Source organism: Dasypus novemcinctus, chromosome X, assembly GCF_030445035.2.
Source record: "Dasypus novemcinctus isolate mDasNov1 chromosome X, mDasNov1.1.hap2, whole genome shotgun sequence".
Taxonomy (NCBI): domain Eukaryota; kingdom Metazoa; phylum Chordata; class Mammalia; order Cingulata; family Dasypodidae; genus Dasypus; species Dasypus novemcinctus.
In genome coordinates this window covers 176,192,104-176,219,044 of record NC_080704.1, presented here as the reverse complement: position 1 = coordinate 176,219,044, position 26,941 = coordinate 176,192,104, and the positions used below count along the sequence as shown (strand labels likewise).

Here is a 26,941-nt window from a genome sequence, read left to right as displayed (position 1 = left end):
TCCGTCTTTTCATCAGCAGGTTTCTGTCTCTCATTTCTGTGCTTAAGTTCTTTCTCAGAGGGTATATTTAGGCTTTTCTGTTTCTTCTTTCAGTGCTTCAGTTTTCCTGAACTGACATTGACTGTAACACCTCTCCTTTACTTTGCTGCATACTCTTGACTTTGTCTAAAATCATATAATTAATTGATTGCTTCAATTCATCCTTAGGTAAACAGAACTAAAAATTTCAAAATCCGAGAATGGACTCATCCCAAAGCATTTCTTCTTCCGTCTTTTCTACTGCTGGTTTCTTTTTCTCTTTTCTGTGCTTATGCTCTTCTTTCTCAGAGACTAGATCCTGGCTTTTTTTCTTCTTTCGATGTTTCAGCTTTCGTGAACCAATCTTGACTTGATCCATCTCTCTTTTCCTTTGTTGGATGCTTTTGTCTTTGTCTAAATCCTTACCCTCATACCTCTTTTTCCTTTTATGCTTGGAATGCTCCTTCTCTGGCGTTTCTTCACCTTCCTTCAGATGTCTTCTTCTCTTCTGGTGTCTCTGTTTATGACCTGCTTGATGACAACTGGTATTGTTTTCTGAGGAAAGATGTTTGTGTACTTCAGATTCTACACTGTAGAGGTCAGAGTTATTTTCTTGCTGACTAAGGCTCAGGGGTACTGGTTTTTCTGAGAAATAGTCTCTGGTGAATTGACAGGAGCTCACAGAGTGTATTCTCTGTTTGCTGTCATGACATAGTAAGAAATGAGGTAATTGGCTTTCCATTGCCTGTAAAATACTGTATGATCCTGGATAGGTCTGGAAAGTCACAAATGGGAGTCTTTGCTCAAACAATTTATAGCTGGCCCTAAAATCCTCCATTTCTCTGTAACCATGGGTTTCCATAGAGCTATTGCCCAACTTTCTGAAACAAGTCTTTGGCTGTAGTCCTCTAGCTCTCTGCACTTTGATGTAATCTTCTAGTTCAACTTGGAAAGAGTCATATGTTCTCTTTGAATGGACTGGTAACCAATGAGGTAATTGGCTTTCCATTGGAGAAATGTTATATGGTGCTTGGTAAGTATGTGGAGTCTCAAATGAGAATCTTTGCTCCAACATTCTATCTCTAGATCCGGAATCAACCACTTCTCTATACCCATGGGTTTCCATGGAGTTTTCTCCATGGAGACGTTTCGTTCTGAAACAAGTCTTTGGCTCTAGGCCTCTGGCTTTCTCTACTTTGTTGTAATCTTCCAACTCATCTTGGAAAGAGTCTTGTGTCTTCTCTGAATGTTTTACTAGATTAATAACAAGGGATTCTCTGCAAAGAAGACAGTAGAAAGATCTTGATACTAGATTATTTTATTTGGAATATTTTCCTTGCTTTTAAAAAATAACCTCAAAAAAGACCATTTTTTAAAAGCTTACCACTACATAAAACACTATATTATTTTTTATGCCAAAAGAATCATCAGGGATACTCAAATATCTCTCAGGCACTTCACAATTTTTACCAAAAAAATTTTAGCACTGAGATTAAAATAAGGATGGGTATTAAAATAATAGTATTAAAATTAAGGCATATTTTAAGGTGTGGGAAATAAGCAATAATATTTAATGCCCTGATGGATGGTCTGATCAAAATGTCACATAATTATTTCTAAAGTTTTGATTAGTCAGCTCCTTGGTAACATAACTATTTGTTTGAGAACCTGGAGGTACTTCATAAAAGTCTAAATAAAGTTTAAATTTTTGAGTCAGACAATTTAGTTCCTAATCATTCAAACTCAAATTATATAAATACTTTTTACTGGAATGAAATAACATAACACAAAGACTGTGCTTTAATTTAAAATGTAACATAGCAAATCTTTAATTGTGAAATCCTCCTCTGCCTTACTACCTGACTTACCTGTTCCCAATTGTCCACTCAATCTTTCCCTCCTTAAAATAACAAAATAGAATGGACCAAACATTTATAGCGCTCCTTCTATGTGCTGGACCAGTCACCTTACACATATTTCATGTATCAACCTTACGACAGAATTGTCTAACTTTACACCCTTGGTAGCAAGATGGATCTGCTCTTCCAACCCACATCTTTGTTCGTAACCACTATACTTGCTTAGAAAAATGGTGAACTGACTACTGAATCCCTAGAACAAAACCAACCTTCCAGGCATTCTCTGAATTTGTATGGTAAGTCTTAGAGCACCCCTTTAAAGTCATTGCAAAGAAAAGACAATGTTGTCTGGTCAGGATGAGTACCAGTTGGCCAGCTCTTTTCAGTATACTATTTCGGCTAGAGAGCTCTCTAGGGGATGCAAAAATGTATTCTGTTACATTTTGTCAATAACCATATCCAGGATCAACTCATAGGAAAATGAGTGCCTAAAGTTTGTAAAATACATGTAAAAGCATTGACAGAGTCCCTGGTCTTCGGTGTAACTGAAGCATCTGGAAAAATACTTACTTAATTTGATGTTCATTTCCTTGCTTATGGGATTGGAACATTTCTGAAGACATAAAGGTGATACTACAAATATGACAAATGTAGGTTTTCATCCTAAATGCTGAAAAAATGAGAGTTCAAGTTCAGAAGTTCAGTATGGATACACTTAGAATTACATAATGTTACAATTGTACGGGAATATATTAGACATCATCTACTCAAACTTTCCCAATTTACAGAAATGGCCTGAAGAGTTCAATGATTTGGTAAAATTGTAGAGCAAATTGGCAGTAGTTCCACTTCCAGAGCCTGTATCGCTTAAATTTAAAGCTTAGCATTCTTTCCACTATACCACTTTGCCTCTCTAGCCATGAACTCTTTCCTAAGAAACACTCTGCCTGCTTCATGCTGCTACATGGATGTCCAGCAAGCACCTCAAATTTAACACACCTAACCAACTGTTGCCTCTTATTTCCTCAACCAACCACTTCCTTCTTTGTACATAATTCTCCTTTCACCCAACGAATATTGAATTTTATTTGAATATTGAAGACAAATAAAAGCAAATGTTTACTGTCTTACCTGAAATCAGTGTCGTTGCATTAGTTTAAGAAAACTAATTTCCACAGAAAGATGTGGTTTTAGAAAGGAGAGAGGTTAAATGAGCCCCACTCTCAGGATGAAAGCTGAAAGTAAAATTCTAAAACAAAACTAGTAGTTACCACTTTAAGAGAGACCAGAAATACAAAATAGAACATATATACCAGTTGCCTCATATTCTGTTCCTGAGAGAGAATTTGAAAAAGGATAAATTAATTTTTACTTTCCTAACCTCACCATTCTTCCACTTTCAGAAGAAACAAGTTCATAAATTTCATAATATAAAAATGATCCCTCCTTAAGGAAAAAGCAATAAAATGATGAGGAGACTGGAGGGACAACCAAGGTCATCTTCTTTCAAATCAGACAGAAACCTAATCATTTAAAAGATGTTAAATGACTCTTTACCATGTTTACTGATCTTGGTAAAGCAAAGATTATTTATCGAAAAAGGAGACTTCTGTCAGGGGTAAAGAGAGATACTGATTTTGAAGGACAACGAGGATTCTGCTCACTAGTGAGAAATACTCTCTTGTTGGCTCAGGAGAGCTCATCACATTTTGCAAAAATCTGAATGAATCATCTCTCAAAACTATCCTCTCTCCCTGTCTTCTAATTTCATGCTTACCAAGTCACCTTCTAATTATAATTTTGCTTCCCACATTCTTTGATACCAAGAAGAGAATTCCCAGGATTATATATAAAAAAACAAAACCTGGGAACTGAAATTATGTATTTCCTCCTTGATAAATCAATACCAGAATGACAATGTATTCATTTAAACTACAATGTCTTCCAGACTTCTCTGATAAGACTCACCCAGGGTATTAGCTGAAATTATAGATTACATACCCCTCCCTGGAGAACATGACTCTGTGTGTATGGGATAGGGCCAGGGGAGTTATAGTTTAATACCCCAGATAATTATTATCAGTGAATTTTCAGGAAATATGATAAGGGACATACCTTTCCAGTTCCTGGATTATTTATCAGCCTCTTCCAAGTTTGTTTGTGGTTAGTGAATCTCAGATTTGAGGGTGATCAACTGAAGTTTATGGAAGTCCAGCAAAACTATGTACAAAACCCAAGACTGTGCATCTTCACAACAACCCTTTTCAAGGAAATGATCACTCACCTTATTTTACAGGTTTGGAAACTAAGGCTCAGATGAACTTGTCAAATACCATACAATTTAAGGGCACCCAAATTACAGAAGAGAAACGTGAGTCCCGGTTTTCTCTAGATTAACGGTCTCAATATTGGTTACAGAAATGAATCATTGGGGGACTTTAAATATATCCATTTCTTTAAGTCAGAAGTGTTTGTCTTGTTTTAATAGCTCATCCACTTTACAGGTTACACTTATCTTAAATATTTTTGAAGGTTAAATACCATCTGAGTAATGTTACTATAAAATATAAACTTTCAGTGTTCTCTTAAATTTCAAAATCACACTTTTTCTCTCTCTCTCTCTCTTTTGGTCTTTTTTTTTCCATCTGGTATATTCTTTTTTTTATTTTTTTAAATTTTTAATTATTGATTCTGTAAAACTATTACATTAAAAAAATATATATGAGGACCCATTCAACCCCACCACCCCCACCCCACCACTCCTCCCCCAGCAAAACTCATTCCCATCATCATGACACATCCATTGCATTTGGTAAGTACATCTCTGGGCACCTCTGCACCTCATGGTCAATGGTCCACATCATGGCCCATACTCTCCTCCATTCCATCCAGTGGGCCCTGGGAGGATTTACAATGTCCAGTGATTGCCCCTGAAGCACCATCCAGGGCAGCTCCAAGTCCCAAAGACGCCTCCACATCTCGTCTCTTCCTGCCATTCCCCATACCCATTAGCCACCATGTCCACTTTTCCCACTCCAATGCCACCTTGTCTCTGTGGACATTGGATTGGTTGTGTCCATTGCACCTCTATGTCAAGAGGAGGCTCAGATTCCAGATGGATACTGGATGCAATCCTCCCGCTTTCAGTTGTAGGCACTCTAGGCTCCATGGTGTGGTGGTTGTCCTTCTTCAACTCCATCTTAGCTGAGTGAGATGAGTCCAATAAATCAGAGTGTAGGTGCTGGAGTCTGTTGAGGCTCAGGGCCTGGCTACCACATCGTCAGTCCACAGATTCAGATCCCCTAAATATATCTTAAACCCCAACACCAACTACAACTCCAGCACAGTAGCATGAACGTCTTATGAAGAGAGATCCCATCTGAGTCCAGATTCATCACGCATAAACACCAGCTCCAAAGAAGGGCCATCTTTTTTGGTCTTTTTGTCTTTTACTTCCCCTCTTAATACCTCGATGTTCTGTAAAAACTGAAACTGTTGCAGGCTGCCCCACCGTGGCCAGGGTGAGATAGGCTGGTCTATTTAATTTTTTTTACCAATTAAATCAGAAGCTCTAGGGATGGAGCCAGGCTTTGGTACTTCCTGAAAACTTTCCAGATGATTTTACTGTGCTGCCAGAGATTATAGAGCACAGTCCTAGATTACAGAGCCAGTAACCTTCATTATGACTATAAACTCAGATTACAGTGCAGAGGTTTCACATAATGAAATTAGTTTCATGTGTATAGTTATAAAGTATACTGTATATAGTGTTCTCCCCAGTTCCTCCTTTCTTTCTCCACAGTGACATCAGAACCAAGATTCCTACATTGACAGTAAGGGTTTGGGGGAGCTGCAGATCATGTATGGAAGAGTCAGGGGCAGTTCCAAAATTGTGGTCTGGTTTTTATTATCTTAGCTCTTATACTTTGCACACAGTGGTGTTCTTGATCTTTGTACAGGCTGTAGATGTCTCAGAAAATAATATAAATTGGCCCCACGGTCAGAATCTCTGGTATAATCCTCCTGGAAACTGCCTCTACTATTTTTCTCATTTCTCCATTCTCCCATCTCAGGGACTACTCCTTGGCCCTAGCCAGCTTCACTGCCCTCAACTCTTGTTAATTCCTTTTTTTCCTGAGTTCTCCTACATATTAAGGCTTCTTTGTACCTTGTACCTTTCAGAATTTTTCATAACGTAACACTTGTGGTTCCGCTCATATCCTAATCATAGCCTTATCTCTTAACTCCCCAGATTATGGTCTTATTTTCAAAGCATGTTTGGAGAAATGCATGTTTTTCTAGTCTAACACTGTTTTTTCAATCTTGGCTCCACATCAGAATCACTTGGGTAGTTAAAAACGGAAAAACAAAATACTAATACCTAGGTCTCAGGGATTTTAATTTAACTGATTTTAAGGATGGCCTGAGCATTGGGATTTCTAAAAGCGCCCTCTTTTATTCTAATGTGTAGTCAAGGTTGAAAACCAATGTTTTTATATCTTAAATGGGAAAAATCAATTGAGAGCTACATGTATGAAAAAATGCAAAAATACAATGTAATGCAGAAGCTATCTTATGAAGAAAAAAAGAAAATATCCAATTTACCTGTTTGTAAATTATGAGAGAACTAAATATTTCTTTAAAAATAATATTTATTGATGATAGGTATTGTATTATTTCATTTCATCCTAATTCAATCTTGAGAAATACCATGATTTTCAGTTTATACCTGAGATTCAACTGAGCATGACTTCCAACATATCTTTAAATCTATGCATATCGCTTTATACTATATTGTCTCTCAAAAACAATTAGCAAATACAAATTGAGATAAACTAGGTACTCATATTCATATAAAACACTGTGAAGAATATTCCAGAATAAAATAAAATATCTTATCACAAAGAAGCTATTTAGGTTGAGCGGCTATAATTGATGCAATTGTCAATGCATAGTAAAACCTATAGGAAATTAGAGAAAGAGAAGAATATTGAGAGCTAGAGTAGTGTGGGGGGTGTTGTGATGGATCTTTGAGAACAGGAAGGATTTGAGCTGTACAGAAAGCAGATTAGAATATTCTAGGAGATGAACGCAATATCAGGTACGGCAGGTACAGAAATGAACACGAATTGTTGAGTTCAAATAATCTGTGCAATGAACACTGCACACCTATGTGGCACCAAACATCATTCTAGATGCTACGGTTACAAAGTGAATAAAACAGTTAGGTTTCTCATAAGTCCAGAGTTGGAAAACGATATATGAAAAGAAGATTTCAGTCTCATTTGGTTAAAAGAAAGAGAAGTATGCATCAAAAACAAGCACAGGAACTTAGGTCAATATGGGAACCTGGAGATGTCTGCACAGAAGTGTTTATGCAACTTCTTACAATTTTGAATTGTTGGAGAGTAGACTAGTAGGGGAGGGATGGGAAAGGCAAAAGGAGTAAGATTAAAAGAGAGGCTTTTGTTTTATTCTAAGGGCCCTAGACTTTATTCAATGTTTTGGGAAACCTTGAGATGGTTTAAGCAGTAAGTGACATAGTCAATTGTGTGTTTTAGATACATCTCTCTTCTAGCTGCAATAAGGAGGACGAGTTTAAGAGGAACAAGCCTGGAAACAAGGAGACCACAGTTATGAGGCCACTATAATTGACAAGGCAAGAGATAATGAAGGGCCTGTACTAGAAAAGTCATAACACAGAGAGATAGAAGTAGAGAGATTGAAGAAATAATTAGCTTTAAAAATGGAAAAACATCGTGACTGATTGAAAGTGGGAGATAAGAGAGAGGAAGGAATGCAAAGGAGTCTAAAATACAAAGTCCAAGAAACCTAATTTGGAAACTGGTGAGGTGCTGGTCCCATTAACTGAAATTGAAACTTCAGAAAAGTGTTGCTTTAAGAGGTAGGGGAGTAAACAACAGTCAGTTTTATTTTGGACACAGTCTGAGTATCTGTGGGACTTCCATGTAAAGATATCCAGCAGGCAGTTACATATGGGCATTTGTAAGGTAGAAGAGAAGTCCGAGATATTCTGGAGATATAAATTCATGGGTGTAGTTAAAACAATCAGGGCAGATGAGATTTCCTGAGTGCAATGTATGGAGGGGCACAGGAATAGCAATATAATGATAAAACAATGGAGAGTGCCACCCTTTAAACTAAGATGATGGAGGAGGAAGAGCCCATAAAAAGACTGTGACGTTAACAAAGGAAATAGTGTTATAAGGATGAACAGGAGCATGTACTGTAAAAGGAGCTAAGGAAATGGAGCGTTTTATAGAAGAATGATTGGGGAAAGTAGGTAAATGCAAGAGAGATCAATAGTACAAGGAATGAATGGTGTTCATTGAATTTGGAAATTAAGAGGTCACTATGATCCTGTGAGGAGCAGTTTCAGTGGAGTGGTACAGTGGGGGTATGGAGGGCTGGATTATGTATGCCAACAAATAGCAGTGAGTTGAGGATGAGTGAATAAAATGTAAGACAATAAATACAGACCATGCTTGAAAAAATCTTGACTGAGAAGAAAAGAGGAGACTATAGTAGTTAAAGTGAAAGTCAAGATTAAGAAAGTATTTAGTGAAGGCAAGGTACATTGTAATCCACATTTGACAGCTAAATATTTCTTGATGAAATAAGAAAGAAGCTTTTTTGATGAGTGTGAGGAGGCAGAATGTAGGGCAGGGGAAAAGTGTGAAGAGTGGCATAGGTTTAAAGTCATTGTTGAAGGGAAAGTGAAGAAAAGGATTAGGTAGAGCCAAAGAAGCTAATGAGGTTGGATTCCAAGACTCTGTACAGGTATCCTACAAAATTCTCGATAGTAGCACTCATTAACCTGGATAGAGAAGTATAAAAGGCAAACTGTGGTAATGACCTAGAATAAAATCTTGCTACTAGGGAGTGAAAGAATAATAAGGTACAAGTAAAGCCTTCCAGAAGGTTGTTACAGAGTTAAGGTGTGAGTTGATGATAGCAGAAATAGAATGAAAGGGAACAGAAAGGATCAAACTGTCTTTTTAAAATCTTAAGAAGACTTGCTGATGGAGAAGATATATGGAGTTAAATAGTCAAAGATGCCCTCAAACATTCCAGTGTGGGTGACTGAATAGATAACGTTCTACTGGCAAAGACAAAACATTGAGAAATTCAAGCTGGTTTTAGGGAAGCTTATTATGTTTAATGTATTGAATACAGATGAAGTTGAGACATCAAAGTGCAATAAGAGGCTAGAAATTAATAAGATAAATAAAACAAATACAGGAAATAAAAATATATACCTACTTAGGTTCCATATGCTTATGGTAGCCATTCCTGTGCTAATACGATCTGGGGCTGGTTGAGGAACATGAGTAAAGCAGTGAGAATGATAAAGAGAAAGAAATGAGCTATTGGGAGAAATGTATGCCAACCACAGCAGATAGAAAGGCAAAGACAGAAAGATAGGAGTAAATGGATGAAGAGTAAAGTAAAAGAGTTATATGCTAAATTTTTATTTCTTATTACGTGCTCACCTGACTGTAATGTGGGCTTCTGAAGTTACTACTGTTCTTTGAAATTCTCATTAGCTAATTTAACACTATTAAAATTCTCAAATGACTTTTATAACTAGACTTTTTTTTGTCAGAGGCAAGTATAAAATGATCCCAGTGACAGGATTAGATTATGTTCATGATTAGCCCTACCTAACCTCTCCCACTCACACACACCAAGATAAGAATTTCACCAAAATCCTTCTCTGTTATTCTAATAGCCTTGAAACTTCAGATAAGAATGCTAAAATCCTTCAGAAGTGACCGGAATGCACACACTTCTCATAGTTGACTCAGTTCAAATTTACCTAGTGCCAATAAATTAGAATCTTCTCATTTAAGATACTTCCAGCACAGCAATAGCAAAAATACCCCAATGAAGAAGTTTTCGTTTCCCCAAACATCTATTCCTACTTCCAGAAGCTCTACTACTTCTATTTCTATACTTATCTAAATCAAAATCCCTGAAAATTTTAGATAAAACTAACAATCTCTATGTAACTTTTTGGGATATGCTGAATCACAGTAAGTAGGAAACGAAAATAGTACAAACAGAGTAAGTGTTCAATAAATAAAGATTAATAGTGGTTTGTGCATCCATCTACCACTGGGAGCTCCGCAGGTCAAACCCCGAGTCTCCTTGACCAGTGTGGAGTGGCCCATGTGCAGTGCTGATGCGTGCAGAGAAAGCCATGCCATGCAGGGGTGGCCCCGCGTATGGAAGCCCCACGTGCAAGGAGTTCACCCTATAAGGAGAGCCGCCCAGCACAAAAGAAATTTCAGCCTGCCCAAGAATGGCACTGTGCACACGGAGAGCTGACACAACAGGATGATGCAACAAAAAGAAACACACATTTTAGTGCCACTGACAACAAGAGAAGTGGACAAAAAGAACACACAGCAAATAGACACAGAGAACAAACAACTGGGGTGGGGAAAGGGGGGAAGAAATAAAATAAAATAAATCTTTAAAAAATAGTTCCCTGATTCATATATTGAAGTAATCTCTGTTGAGGCAGGTCTAATCTATGCCATTTTCTACCTTCAGCCCTGGAAATATAGGTGCGTTAGAAGAAGCTCCTGAGAGATGGGGCAAGATGGGGTCTGCGTGAGTGCACCTCATAATCGCTCCTGCAAAGAAGCAGCTGAGTAAGTTCAGAGACCTGCTCAACTGGGCTGCTTCGGGTGCTTGCAGGGCAGGAGGAGTCTGGACGTCGATTTGGTGAGACAATGACAGAAGAGATTCTGCAAGATCTAGAATTTTGGGTCTCTTACGCGGAAGTCGGAAGTTGCGGGTGGGACCCTTCCCCCTAGGGCTGGCGGTCTGGCTCCAGCGGTTCCTGAAAACTTTGCTGTGCTGAGGTGTTTCCAAATCCAGAGCTGCCTGTTTTGGGGGCTTGCAGGGCAGGGGATGTCTGGATGTCGAGTTGGTGAGACAGTGACAGAAGAGATTCTTGTGAGAGGTGGAATTTGGGTTTCTGACACAGAGGCCAGAAGTTGTAGGCAGAATCCTTCCCCCCTAGGGCTGGCAATCCAGCTGCAGAAATACCTGATATCTTCTTTGTGCTGTGGTGTTCCCAGGCCCTGTGTTAACTGGATGTGTGGTTCCCAGGTCTGTGTCCCCTAAACCCTGGTAGCCCACACTCCAGAGACACACAAACCTTGAGTCTGCAATATCACAGACTTCCAATTCCCAAAACCAACGTGCCCTGAACTCGTTCTGAGGTCCTTGATTACCCTAGCCCACTGTGTTTCTTGTTTTTTGATTATTTTTTTCTCCTTGAGCTTGGAGGAGTGTACCAGCTGACTTGGGGAGAGGCTGGGAAGGAAGGAGATGTGAATCTGCTGAGGAAGCCCAATTTACCTAAACGTCCTGGGATAGGAGACTTGGTCTGGGAGAAGGTGGAGTCAAAAAATCAATTAGCCCTCCCCTAGCACACCTAAGGGGGAGGGATTATAGGAGGTGCTGTCCAAGCTTCCAATAGCATATTTGGGGTTTCTGGTGAGGTGTAGGTGTTCTCACTCTGGAAATAAAGAGTCATAGTCTTCTGTGTTGAGTTGGTTCAACAAGGACCTACTTGAATCTCCTACTGGACCTCTCAGGCAGCTTTCCTGCTGCCCTGGGAGAGAGACAAGTGAGGAAGGGGAAATGGGGAAAGGTCAGATCCCTAAGCATATTATTTAACTGCAAAGAGGATTCATAGCTTGAAACGTTGGATATATATATATATATATATATATATATATATATATTGTTGTGGTTGCTAATATTGCATTGTCTCCTGGTCTTTTCTCCCATTTTATCCCCCAAGGTTCCTTTTTATTTATTTAGGTTTTTTTCTCTTTTTCTTTTTCTTGCTTGTGCCCTCCCCCATTTTCTTTACTCCCTTTCTCTGTTCTCTTTTTTCCTTTTCTTTTCTTTATATAATAGTTGCGGCAGGGATCGCTTCACATTTACTGTTTCCTCACCTTCCATTTCCTTTTTTCTGTGTGTATTGATTTTGGCCTCCTACACTATCCCCTTTCCCCTACATGATTCTATCCTCCATCAACTACTGTTTCTCTTACATTACACCTCCTTTTCTTTGGTCACCAAATTGTCTGACTTTTTATATCTAATACCTTTGTTCTGTTTTCTGTCTTTAAATCAGTCTTGAGATTATTGTCTTTTTCTTTTATCTTTCCCTCTTTCATGAAAACACTGGCCTTTTAATTCATACTATATTCCTCCCCATATTCAGTGAACTGTCTCATTATAGGTACTCTGCTTCCTGCTATAAGTCTACACAACTTACATGACTCTAATATCCATTCTCTTAGATGTCACATTGTTGCTCTGTTAACATTTATTACCAATATTACTTTATACATATTCTTTTCTTACTCATTTTCCTTTCCCTGACCCTAATATTTTCCTTCAAATAGCACTTAGCCAGCAACAAGAAAATACAGTAAGAAGAACAAAGTAACAAAGAGATGACATAACACTTATGCACGAACAAAAACTAATTAATCCCCAAGACTAGACAAAGAAGCTAAGGAACTGATTAAACCCATCAAGATAAAATGATGACCAGACAACAAAAAAACTACAAACCAAACCAATAAACAGGAAAATATGGCTGAATCCAATGAACAAACTAAAAACCAGGAAGAGGAGCAGAACATTGGACAAGTAATTAAAGATCTCAGAATACATATTAGAGAACAACGTAATGAAGTAAAGGAAGACTTTAACAATATGAAGAAAACACTTGGAGAGAATACAGAAAAATTGCAGACATATGCAAAAAGATAACTGATATGATGGTGATGAACACCACAGTTCAAGAAATCAAAAATACACTCTCCACAAATAGCAGCAGATTAGAAGAGGCACAGGAGAGAATTAGCAACATGGAAGACAGTACATCTGAAATCAAACAGGTAGTAGAGTTGATCAATAAAAAGATAGAAAAAAATCCAGCAGGGACTTAGGAACCTGAATGACAATGAAAAATGCATAAACATATGTATTATAGGCATCACAGAAGGCGAAGAGAAGGAAAAGGGGACAGAAGGGGTGTTGGAGGAAATAATGGCTGAAAATTTCCAAATCTACAGATGGGATGGATGTACATGTCCAGGAAGCCCAACGCACCCCAAACACCATAAATCCAAACAGGCCTACCCCAAGACATACACTTGTCAAATTATCCAATGCTCAAGACATAGAAAATTCTAAAAGCAGCAGGAGAAAAGAGAGCCATCACATACAAGGGAGGTTCCATAAGATTAAGTGTTCATTTCTCATTTGAAACCATGGAGGCAAGAAGGCAGTAGTATGATAAAGTCAAGGTACGAAAAGAAAAAAATTTCCAACAAAGAGTTCTCTACCCAGCTAAGCTAGCATTCAAAAATGATGGAGAGTTCAAAGTATTCACAGATAAACAGAAATTAAAAGAGTATTCCAACAAGAACTCTGCCCTTCAAGAAATACGAAAGGGAGTTCTGCAGGAAGGAAAAAAACCAGGAGAGTCAGAGATGGAGGAGAGTGTAAGAGGAACAAAAAAGACAAAAAGAGAAGGAAAAAACAACAACCAAAAATTGACAAACACAAGTCCAAACAAAATATGGCTAACATCAATAATTCCTGCAAAGTAATAATACTGAATGTCAATGGATTAAACTCACATGTCAAAAGATTCAGACTGGACGATCATATAAGGAAATATGACCCATCTACATGCTGTCTACAAGAAACACATCTTAGTCCCAGGTATTCAAGGAGGTTGAAAGTGAATGGCTGGAAAGCAATCTTACAAGCCAACAACAACCAAAAAATGGCATGAGTAGCTATATTAATATCAGAAAAAATAGACTTTAAATGTGAAAAAATGGTGAGAGACAAAGATGGATACTACATATTAGTGAAAGGGATAATCTTTCAAGAAGAACGAACAATCATAAATATTTATGCTCCTAATAAGGGTGCCTCCAAATATGTGAGGCAAACAGTGGAAAAACTAAGTGAAAGAAAAGATGCCATTACAATTACAGTGGGAGACTTTAATACATGACTATCAACTTTGGACAGAACATCTCAAAAGAGAATCAAGAAAGAAACAAAAACTTTGACCAGTATATTAGAGGAGATCTACCTAATAGACACATACAGATCATTACACCCAAATAGAGCAGGATATACATTTTTCTCAAGGGCACATGCATCATTATCCAAGATAGGCCATATGCTAGTCCACAAAGAAAGGCTCAATGAATTCAGAAAGCTCGAAGACATACCAAATGATATCTCTGACCACAGTGGAGGCAAGCTGGAAATCTGCAAGGGCCAGATGCCCCAATTTCATACCAAGAGATCGAAATTAAATAGGACACTCTTAGAAAAACAGTGGATCAAAGAGAAAATCTCAAAAGAAATTCATAACTACCTTGAAACTAATGAAAATGATAACACAACATACCAAAACTAATGGGACGCAGCAAAAGCAGAATTGAGAGGGAAATTTATAGCCATAAATTCATACATCAAAAAAGAAGAAAGAGCAAAAAGTGAAGACTGAGTGCACATTTGGAGGAATTATTAAAAACAACAACAAAGTAAACCCACAGGAAGAAGAAAGAAAGATAGAACAAAGATCAGAGCAGAACTAAATGAAATAGAAAATAAGAAAGCACTTGAAAAGACAAACAAAGCCAAGAGGTGGTTCTTTGAGAAGATCAATCAAATTGACAAACCCTTAGCTAGACTAACAAAGAAAAAAAGAAAGAAGATGCAAATACACAAAATAAGAAATGAGAAAGGAGTTATCACCACTGACCCCACAGAAATATAGACTATCAGAAGAGGATTCTTTGAAAAACTATATTCCAACAAAAATGATAAATCAGAGGAAATGGACAAATTCCTAGAAACACATAAGCAGCCTATATTGATGAAAGAAGAAATTGACAATCTCAACAAACCAGTCACAAGTAAAGAGATAGAATCAGTCATTAAAACCCTCCCAACTAAGAAGAGCCCAGGGCCAGACGGTTTCACAGGTAAATTGTACAAAACATTCCGGAAAGAACTAACACCAATCCTGCTGAAACTCTTCCCAAAAAATCGAAACAGAAGGAACATTACCTAACTCATTCTATGATGTCAACATTACCCTAGTACCAAAGCCAAACAAAGATACCACAAGAAAGGAAAATTACAGACCAATGTGTCTAATGAGCCTAGACGCAAAAATCCTCAACAAAATACTTGCTAACCGTATTCAACAACACATTTAATGAATTATACACTATGACCAAGTGGCATTCATTCCGGGTATGCAAGGATGGTTCAACATAGGAAAATCAATCAATGTGATGCACCATATAAACAGATTGAAGGAAAAAAATCACATGATTATATCTATAGATGCAGAAAAAGCATTTGACAAAATACAGCACACTTTCCTGATAGAAACACTGCAAAAGATTGTAATACAAGGAAATATTCTGAAATGATAAAGAGTATATATGAAAAACCCACATCCAACAACATTTCCAATGGTGAAATCCTAAAATACTTCCCTCTGAGATAAGATAAACACAAGGATGCCCATGACCAATATCCATGACTGTCACCATGGTCACTTTGATCACAAAGCCACTAAGCAAGAATCTTCTGCACCTCATTATCAAAAGCCTCCTCTGTGGTGGACATGCCTGGGGGAACATTCACAAGGCATGCACATTTCCTCACACTCTGGGGCCATTCTCGAAGTCCATGCATCTGCCTCTTCCCCAGACCACCTTGTTATCAAACTTCCAGGCTTGTCCCTTCCAAGTCCTGACCAGCTGACCAAACTATTGTCCACTTTCCATTAACCAGAGTAGATCTCCACTTCTAGCCATCTCCTTCCAGACAAATGGAACAATAACATCCATTGATTGAAGTGGTGTCCATAAGGAGAATTCCCCTCGCCACAGTCTTCCAGTTTCATTTATGCATGGGATGTGACACTACAGCAGAGCACTCCAAACAAGTATCAGGACACCATGCCAATCCATCTGTAAACCAGATTAAAATGATTTTCTCTTTTATCTACGAACTATAGAGAACTCACCAGGAGGCCATAAGTGTAGGATGAGGAAGAAATGGCATCTTAATTGGAATAGGAAGGATGAGCAACCTGTTCATGCAACTTATTGGTGCCTTTGGAACCTGGTTGCACCTGTTATCTTTTATACCACTTCAACTGAGGATGAATGTGGATGTTAAGGACTGACCAGAGACCTGGTGGATAAGATAAATACCCAGATCATTATACCACTTAGATCACATGGTCACTTAATGTTCCACGATCCAGGCACAACCCAGCAACCCTAGCTGCAAAGAATGGTATTAAAGTAGAATCGATAGAATAGGTCCAGACTGCTTTGAAGAGCCTGTTGGTAGAAATATAGACGCTAAAGTTACTTCTGATGAGACGTTAGACAGAAATGATGAAGGCGTCATTGTAAACTGCAAGAAAGGTGACCCTTGTTTTAAAATGGCAGAGAATTTGGTAAAATTGAGTCTGATTGTTGGATAGAAGGTTCAAATTTGAAGGGGATGAGCTTGGATATTTAGCTGAGGACATTTCCAAAGTAACATACAAAGTGTGTCCTGGCGTCTCCTTATAGCTTATAGTACAACACAAGAAGAAAGGGATACTCTACAGACTGAAAGAAAAAACAGGAAAGAGAGGTTTGGAGGAGAATGTAGAAAGAAAGTTTCTGTAAGGTCATTAAAGTAACACTTTATGTGATTTATGTGTTTTTTTTTAATTTTTATGATCTTTTTATTTTTTTAAATAAATATAACAGTTTTCCATATATCCCACACACACCTCCCTCACGACACTCCTCCCACATCAACAACCTCATTCATCATTGTGGAACATTCACTGCATTTGGGGAATACATTTTGGAGCACTGCTACACTGCATGGATTAGAGATTACATAGTTCATAGTCCCTCCTATTCCATTCAGTGGGTTAAGGAATTATTAGTGTCCATTCATTTCATCCTGAAGGGATCCATTTAGCATTTTTTTCTCCTTTACGCATTTTTTATTTTTCTTTCTTTCTTTCTCTTTCTTTCTTTCTTTCTTTCTTTCTTTCTTTCTTTCTTTCTTTCTTTCTTTCTTTCTTTCTTTCTTTCTTTCTTTCTTTCTTTCTTTCTTTCTTTCTTTTTGTCTTTATTTTTTTAATGTTACATTAAAAAATATGAGGTCCCCATACACCCCCCACCTCCCTCCCCCCACTCCTCCCCCCATAACAACAACCTCCTCCATCATCATGAGACATTCACTGCATTTGGTGAATACATCTCTGAACACCGCTGCACCTCATGGTCAATGGTCCACACCATAGCCCATACTCTTCCACAGCCCACCCAGTGGGGCATGGGAGGACATAAAATGTCTGGTAACTGTTCCTGCAACATCACCCAGGACAACTCCAAGTCCCGAACAAGCCCCACATCATATCTCTTCCCTACCCAGAGCAGCCACCATGGCCACTTTCTCCACACCAATGCCACATTTACTTCGATTACTAATCACAATAGTTCATGAGTAGAATATAAGTAAGTTCACTCTAATCCATACTCTGTTCTTCCATCCTGTGTACCTTAGAATGGTTGTGTCCACTCCACATCTATATCAAGAGGGGGTTAGATTCCACATGGATCCTGGATGCAATTCTCCTGCTTTCAGTTGTAGGCACTCATGGCTCCCTGAAGTGGTGGTTGACCTTCTTCACCTCCATGTTAGCTGAGTGGGACAAGTCCAATAAACTAGAGTGTAGGAGTTGCAAGTCTGTTGTGACTCAGGGCCTGGTTATCACATGGTCAGTCCAGAGATTCAGGTCCCCTGGGTGTACATTAAACCCCAGGACCAACTACAGTTGTGGTAAAAGTAAAAGGAGAGACTTGTGGACAAAGATCACATCTAAGTCCAGCTCCATCACACAGAAGCACAAACTCTAAGGAAGGGCCAACTGAGATGGCACTGAACTCCATCTGCCATGACCACAGAACCTTTGGTTCTCTGTAGAGAAGAACCAATACCTGGGGTTGTATCTACTTTATCTGTCTCTGGGACTCTGTTCAGGTGTGCATAAAGGCAACCTCTCTGATCACCTCCTGGCTCTTTTTGGAGACCCATAGCCATATAAACTCATTTGTCCTTTCCATTTTCCCTTTTGATTCAGGTCAAAAAGCATTTTTAACTCCTGGTATTATATGTAGACTGATATATTCTGCTGGTCTGAGTTGACTCTTTTATTCAAGGTCATTTTCTAGTTACATCATCAACTGGTACTTGGTAGTAATCCCTCTGCACCAGGGAGACTCATCCCCGGGAGTCATGTCCCACCCTGGGGGGAAGGCATCACATTTACATGCTGAGTTTGGCTTGGTGACTGGCCACTTTTAAGCAACACGGAGGCTCTCAGGAGGTAACTCTTAGGCACCCTGCAGCCCTAGGCCTTGTTCTTATTTCAGATGCACAGCCTCACAAGCATAGTCATTAGTATCAGGGGCTCATTGTTGGACCTTCTTTCTTTTTTGGTCTTTGCCGTTGCACTTGGGGGATTGTTGCTGTTCCTTTAGGGATTATGATAGAGCTCCCCTGGCTAGGAACTCAGCACTCCCTCATTTGTTGTTTTTAATTGTAACCACTCTGAAAATTGACTGTCACTGTGGGCCCTAAGGGGAGGGGGAAAGAGGTATTGAATAGATGGAACCAATGTAACTGTGTGGACAATAGAAGTGTTCCACAAGATTGCACAAGGATGGATATAAGATATAATAAATTACACCAAAAATATATAGGGGCTGATAGGCAAAAATGTAAATCATAATGTTAAACATAAGATAACTAAAAATTTAGAAAAATATAGAGTCTAAAATATAAACCTCAATGTAAACCCAAATGTTATGTTGTTTCAAAACTATTGTCTCAGTATCTGTACATCAGTTTCAGTAAATAGAGTATGAATATGTAAAAAGATTATTGCTCTAGAAGGGAAAAGGATTTTATGTTGGATATGTGGGAGTACTGTATATTGTATATATGAATTACTGTGATCTAAAACTTTTGTGAAGTTAAGCTTAATAATTAGGAAAAAAAAAGAACAAAATAGGACTTAGACACTGAGGAAAAGACGGAAGTAGTTGCCTTGCCAATTTGCATACAGGGCAACACTTATTGCAATGATGGAAGGCAAAATATCAAAAACAAAGCCTTTGCATTTTTAAATTTTTTGATTCTCCAATTTATTTTTACCATAATTTTTCTAAATTAATATGTATTCTTTAACCTTTAAACTCATCACTATATTCCATTTTACTATTAATGGAACCTGGCATTATATTGGGCTTCACTTTTGAAGAAGTTTTGGATCACAGAGAGGTTCAACAATGGCAGGGGAGGGATACTGGTGTGGGAAGTTTTTGACAGGGTATACATGGTTGGCAGGGGTTCTATAGGGCATATATCCAAGGTACATAAAAACGTTTGAATATTTAGCATTTTTTTAGGGCAGACTTCCTAGTGACAGGCTCTCTCACCTTTTAAATATCGGGGAATGACTTCATTTAGGCGTCCTAGTGACAAGCTCTCTCACCTTCTAAATATCTGGGAATGACTTCATTTCTTCTTCATGTTGAAGGATAGTTTTCCTAGTTACAGAGTTCTTGATTAAATTACTTCAGTTAAGAGGGAAGCAGCTGTGGCTCAATCAACTGGCCACCTGTCTACCACATAGGAGGTCCTTGGTTCACGTCCTGGGACCTTCTAGTGAAGGCAGGCTCACCCACAAGCTTCAGTGTCGCCAGCCCAGGCCCTGAGGAGTGCCGCTGGCCAGCAAGCTCCGTGGAGATCCGAGTCAACAAGGTGATGGAACAAAAAAGGGAGGCAAGCAAAAATGCAGAAGAGCGTGCAGCGAACGGATACAGGGAGCAGACAGCAAACAAGACACAATGGGGGGGAGAAATAAAAATAAATACAGTCACAGAAGAATGCACAGAGAATTGACACAGAAAGCAGACGGCAGGGAAAACCCGGAAGGGGGGCGGGGATAAAAATATTACTTCAGTTAAGGGCCTTGGATTAAAATGCATGACCCAGGGTGGGTCTTCTTATTTGACTGGGTTTTTTTTCCTTCCGAGCTTCAAATTTGTCACCCTACTCAATCACTGCTCACGACAACCCTGCTGGGTAAATATTCTTACCCTTCCTAGTCCACAGACGATGAAGCCTGGGTCCAGAGATGTTAAATTATCAGCCGAAGGCCACACAGATCTCAAGGGAAGATACTACCACCGGATGCCCGCACCAGCTCTGCAGTCCATGCTCTTAGTCTCTCCGCTGTGTGGCCTCCCCTCTGTCTTCTTGCAGCACCCTGATTTACACTGGGTGGACCAGAGTCACATGGAGGCCAGGAAGCCATGAGCAGCAAAGACGTGTCCTGGGTTACAATTTCTGTTTAGGTGGAGTGCCTTTGGGGCCTGAGGGAGAAGAGTATAAAACTCCACCAGTACAACTCATTGACACCCTCAAAATGGAGGTTGTAGTCAGTGCCTCCCTGAGGCTCTGGTTTACACGGTTGTGAGCACTTGGGAACACCTTTGACATGATATAGCACAACTACCCAACATGAACTTCTGACAAGTGGCCACACATCTCAGGACAGCAATGAGAACAGATTTAAAGAAGCATTAGGAGCAATTGGAGTAGAAAAACCCATACTCACTTAGAAGGGTGAACAAGACATTCACCCTATGATTTTGAGCACTGGGGCTAGAATAATCTAAATCAACTGCTCCAAACAGTTTCCTCTTGCTGTCCCATATGCCTGACACCAGCTGAACAGAACAGTCAAAAATCGAGAGCGCCCAGGGCTCTAGCAGCTGTGCCTAGAGGAGCAATGAGTCAGGGCGTGAGAGGCTGAAAGGGGAAAAAGTGGGGAAGGTGGTAAAGAGTGTAGCACAGGATGGAGCCTAAGTGTCCCAATCTGCTGCCCAGTACCCCTCGCTGGCTCCTTCACGGCCACCTACCTCCCAGGTATGTGTATGGGCACACAGCACTCATCTGGACTTGGTTGTCATGGGAAAACCAGCAAGGCCTCAAACTGCACAAAACAGTGATACAAAAGTAGATAAGGGAGAAATGGTAATTCTGATGTTTCCTTTTCCCAGTCCTACTGGTGCTGGGGAGCAGAATTCTAAGATTCCTACTCTCTGGAGTGCCCGTCCTGTACGATGACCTCCCCTGCTATGTGACCGTGATGGACGGCACACACATGCTTAGGCTGTGTTATGTGGGAAAGGGGAAGGGATTTTGGAGACATGAAGATGGAGAGGGTGGAGTTCCCAAAGATGTGTGGTGTAGAAAGGGATGGTGCTTAAGCTGTGTCATGTAGAAGGTGATGGCCCCTTAGCTGTGTGGTGTAGAAGGTGGAGGTCCCTAAGCTGGGTAATGGTGAAGATCAAGGCCCCTTAGCTGTGTGATGTAGAAGGTGAAGGTCCCTTAGCTGTCTGGTGTAGAAGGTGGAGCTCCCTAAGCTGGGTAATGGTGAAGGTCAAGGCCCCTTAGCTGTGTGATGTAGAAGGTGAAGGTCCCTTAGCTGTGTGACATAGAAGGTAAAGGTCCCTAAGCTGTTTGACTTTGGCTTATTTAGGTCGTTCATCCTGGGTGGGCCTGACCTAATTAGACATCTCTGTGTTCAGAGACTCTCCTGCTGGCCTTGTGCGCCATGAGTCCCACAATAGCAAGGAATTGAACTCTTCCCACCACAATGTGAGCTGCAAAGAGGACCCCAGGTCTCAGATAATACCCCACCTTGTGCACCACGCTGCTTGTAGTCTTGAGGAACCCTAAGCAGAGAACCCAGCTAAGCTTTGCCTGGATTCCTCTCTCATGGAGACTGTGAGATGATAATTGGGTGTTGCTTTAAGCCTGTGAGTTCATGGTGATGTGTTACGCAGCAGTAGAAAACCAGTACCCGTCCTGGAGGGGCTTGGAGAATCTCCAATCCTTTACTAGGCACATGCAGAGATAGCTGAGGAACCCAATATATGTGTCCAAGCCAACCTGTGCCCACAGGCGTCATTCATCCTATAATATTAAAATGGAACAACTCAGACCCCTCTACCTCATACCACTCAGACTGATGAAAGCAAAGCAGAAATTTTGAGAGAGGAAAAAATACAGATTTCCCAAACCAATGAAGTTCACACACATCTGACGAGGACAGGGTCCAGCACGGAGCCTGAGATCTTACAGTGTTTAGAGGTTGGGCAGAGGAGGATGGTGGAGCCAGGAACACGTGACGGGGAGTCAGGGTGGACAGTGAGGAGAGCAGGGCACAGTGGATGAAAGCCACAGGAGGGGAGGTTGGCGGCCAAGTGGAAACTGAACTTGCACTTTTCATAAGGTAGGACGGGGAGAGAGGGTTTGGAAGCCACAGTGAGGACTGACAAAGCCCTCTCTTGCATCTAGAAGTCTTAAAGTCCATGGGGTGGGAGAGAAAGAGCTGCTTCCCTCTAACAAACAGGGCTGCGGAAGATCCTCAGGGGAGACGGTGAAGATCATGCTTTGAGAAAAAGTAACAAACATAGCGCAGGGTGTTAATGAAATAAAGTCTCATTGGAATTACGATGAGGCCTTATGTCTCTAAATCCTGATATCAACCTTGTGAAGTAGGGATCATTATTTCCATTTTACAGGTAACAGAAAGCAGGCTCAGAGAGGTTGATCACCTTGCCCAAGGTCACACAGCTATTGGCGATAGGACCTTAGAGCTCGAATACCTGTCCTTCTGATTAGAGAGCCCAAGATCCTAAAAACAACACATATTGACTGTGCCAATATGATAAAGGGCCTGGGTAGCACACAACCCCAAAATTGACAAATCCGAGGAAACCATCCTGACCCGCATTTAAACACAGAGAAAAAAGGGGACTGAAGGTGCCACCTACCTATGTAGTTCATGATAAATCCCTGATCCTTCCCAAAGATGAGGCCGGCAGGGTCCGAGTGGAACGGTATGTTCAGCTGGGGAGTGGAGGAGGACAGCTTCTGGGGGCCGCTGTTCCCCAGGTACTACCCCGGGATGTGTGACCCGGCCTCGTCACCATCGTAAACGGTCAGGATATCGCTGCTAAGGAGGGTCAGGCATGCGGGACAGAGAAAAGAGGCGGGAGGGTTCAGCAGAATGACGGGCATTCAAAGAGGCTTTTACTTTTTCAGGCTATGCATGTTCTCCAAAGAATTTCAGGTCGTGCCCTGGGCTGGGAACCGGGGGCGAGGCAGGCAGAGACCAGAAGCGGGAGGCAGCCCTCCTGCCAGCGCAGCACACAGGGGCGCGCGGGTGAGTCGGGTTTCCAAAGAGGCGCTTAGGAAGTGGTCTTGCCTGCCAGCTGCCCTGGGGGCTGAATTGAAAGCTGCATGGAAGAATGGCCTGCGACAGTCCCTTCCTCCCCTTCCACAACCGTGTAATGAGCGACAAGGATGCGGCAGGCCCGGGGCTCCCTGCTGGGAACGAACGGGCGCCTCCTTCTTGGATGCGTGACTTGCCGGCGGCTGGCGGTGATGACTTGCCTTTTCACGGGAGGTGAACCGACCTTCCCATTTATCACGCGGCAAATCCCTCAGAACCACCTGGGCCATCCACTCTGTCCAGGGGGTGGGGCGGGAGCAGTGGGGTGCAGGTCCCTAATTCCACACACTCGCTCAGAACCTGCCAGCGCTACTCACGGTGACACAGTTTCAAAGGCTCAGAATGCGATACCCTGACACCTTATATCTAGACGGCAATGGGTGTTATAGTCCAGAAAGCCCTTCAAGGCCCCACAGAAAGTCGTGGGGTGTTAGGCCTGCTGGGTTTTTTAAATGACCTCTGTTGAATTCAGCTCTGGCTGCATCAGTCATGAACAGATACTAACTTGGCCCTTTTCTTCCCTTTCTCCTTCCTTCCCTTCCTTTCTAAGGTCTTCCCCTGTTTCTTGTCTCCTTCCCCCTAATTTTCTTTTTTTTGTTTTTGAGATACCGGAGTGGGGGATTGAACCTGGGACCTCTTATGTGGGAAGAAGTCGGTGCTCGACCACTGAGCCACATCAGCTCCCCTATTTTGAGCACCTATTTCGAGTCAGGCACTCTGTTGTGCTCAGAGGGCAAATAAGACACGAGGAGTCACATGGCAGTGAACTATTTAGACCGTGAACCAGAGATTCCACTGTGGTAAGAGCTATCTGTCGAGGTAGTTCAGAGGAGGGCCTCTAACTCAGATTGAGGCATCATGGAGGGCTCCCTGGGGAAGGTGATGCTGGCTCTGACTCCTCAAGAGTAGGAGACCATGATGCAGTTTAGCAGGGGTTGGCGAAAAGGCAAAGCCCAAGAGATAAGCTGGGAGAGAGATCATGGCTCCTTCAGGAACTTGCCAGTCATGGAGAGTACTAGAAAGCTGGACAGTTCCACAGGAGCTGCAGGGCTTAGAGAGCCCAGCTGAGATATTTGGATACCAGCTTGCTGGGGATGGGGAGCTCCTGAAGGGTTTTGAGCAGGCGTGTGGCATGACTGAGCAACTCACTGCCAGAGGACAGGAATTCCAGGACCTGATGCAGACTGTCCACGGCCTTCCCACCCACAGCCTCCGCCAATGTCCTTGATGGACGTCCTTGACAGGTGCCTCAGCAGTGCTCCTTCTCCTGCCCACACCCAGCAGCCGTCTTTGCTGCCAGTCCTGAAAGGGGAATGGAAACTCTCCATGTGGATGCCTCAAATGGTACGAATCAGAAGGAAGTAGAACAGAGATGCAGAGCACATCGATGAAGGGTTGCCTCTGGAAGGCAGGACTGAAGTGTATCCATCGACGTAGCTTCTATCGCAACTCACACAGGGCTTTGCATAAAGCTTCCCCAGGGCTCGTGTGGGGAGATTCCAATGGCCCCCACAATCTCCATCAGTGTCCCCCAAACCATCCCCTTCCCTCTACATCAAAGCTGTCTGCTTGGTTTGCACATGTGGTTTCAGGACAGAGCTCCTAGACTTCCCGCCCCCGCCAGTTTCCAGCTAGACCGCAGCTCCTACACCCCTACTATATTGAAATTGTGGAGCCACCCCTTTCCCTTGTACATAGACGGTGCTCCATAAATGCTATCATATGCAAGAGGGGGGCCGAGGCCTGCTCCTGACCTATGGGAAGGAAGAGCCTCTTGAACTCTGAGTACCGTGAAAATACCAATAGCTCATGAACGGGGTGAATTCGACTCGTGTGAGGCGTGGGAGGGGGCAGGGATTTACTCCTCACGCCGACCTCACAGCCATCCACTGCTAACAGCGCGCTCCAGACAGCGGCCCCCTGGACTTCATTTATCAGTCATCTCCATAACATAACTGCAGTAGAAGGATCTTCAAAGGTGCAGATAGCTTCCGTTTTAAAACTCTTTGTTGTGGGTCGCACAGGAAGGAGCAGGGCATGGGAAGGAGCACCGTGGCTTGGAAATCAGGAGGACTGGGTTTGTTGTCAGCCTTGCCACTTTTAGGGAGAACATGTGGGTTTCCTGAAGTTCCTTGGTTGTGAACCATGCTTAAAATTTCCTATTTTTCTCGTGGCTTTGGGAATAAAAGATCTGGGAGCAAATCCCAGGTCCATCTGAGCAGCCTCAGTCTCGTGCTTTGAGCACGTACTCCAGTTTCCTTACCTGAGGAAGGGGCGCCACCACTGCCCCCATCATCCCTCCCTGGATTCCTTTCTATGCCAGATAACAGCATGACATCAGACGACTTCAATCAGGTTCTCCACTGGGTGCAGTATGGCCACCCCCACCTGCCAAGAGACACCTGGCAAGGGCCGGAGATGGTTTTGGTGGTTACAACTGGGGGTGGGAGGTGTGCTACTGATAATCTAATGGTAGAGGTCAGGCGTGCCACTAAACGTCCTAAATTGTACAGGACATTCCCGCCCCTCCCATCCCAAAAAATAATTCTTGGATCCAAAACGCCCGTCGTGCTATAGCTGAGAAACCCTGGCTTCCGTGATTGCGCTCTGTGAAGGGTTTGTCACACACGAGGCACTGCAGCTCCTGTCGTCCTGGAGTGTCATCGGGGCCCCCTGAGCTGAGCATCCCTCTTCCTAAAGGGAGGTACTGAACCACACTGAGCAGAGTCTGAGCAGGCCTGGGGTGCAAGTGTCTTCCCTGGAAGGCCACCCCAGCAGGCACTGGTGGGGAAATGCGAACAAGGAAGGCAAGAGGAGGAGCCGACGCAGGGGCCATCTGTGAGCAGGTGCCACGGCGGGCGCTGGACTCAGCCCTGCGGGAACTCTGAGGGATCAGGCAGAGGACAACTGAGAGGAGGGGGAGCTGGGGTGCTTAGCCTGCAGCTGCCACGCCTCCCAGGCTGGGTGTGCCCAGTCGCCATCCCCTCTGGCCCGCCCCATGGCACAGGCTTTGGTGGAGGCCCGCGGGGGCTCCTGTCTTGGTACAGTGGCAAGTGCCGCAGGGCATGGCTGGGGCCCCAACGGCACCTGCTCTGCCCTCGAGGCAGCTCTTCCAGGTTGAGGGCTCCCCCAGCTCTAACTAGAAAGAAGTCGTCAGTGTGGGAGGAGTGGGGGGTGGGGAGTGGGGTATATGGGACTCTCATATGTTTTAATGTAACATTTTGCATGATTTTTCTTTTAATAAGAGATAATAAAAGAAAAACTAATGTAAGACATCGATTATATGTAGTAGTTAAAAAAAAAAGGAAAAAAAACAAGACTGAAATTTTCCTCTGTCGTTGAAGAGGCTGCCTTGGGGGGAGCTGTCACTGTGGGCGGAGTATCACAGGAGGGGGGTCAGAGCATCACTGTCACCTTAACTCCGTGAGAGTGGCTCGGCAGGCGTCCGTGGAGTTTGGGGAGCAGTGGCTGGATTTGATGCTCGCCAAGGCAGGAAGAGGGTACAATCTTATTGGAGCTGCCCACCCGCCCAGGGGCAGAGCAGACAATACAGGGGGGTTGGGAGGGG

General features: G+C 42.1%; 1 protein-coding gene across 1 annotated transcript; it reads right to left on the bottom strand.

The window, feature by feature from the left end:
• LOC131277144 (zinc finger matrin-type protein 1-like) lies at window positions 1-25,666 on the bottom strand. The gene is made up of 3 exons (XM_058291154.1): window positions 25,637-25,666; window positions 22,913-22,988; window positions 1-1,272 (listed from the first exon to the last, which is right to left on the bottom strand). Exons 1-3 carry the CDS (start codon window positions 25,664-25,666, stop codon window positions 227-229), a joined length of 1,152 nt encoding a protein of 383 aa, XP_058147137.1. The 3' UTR covers window positions 1-226.
• Between the last annotated feature and the right edge of the window lie 1,275 nt (window positions 25,667-26,941).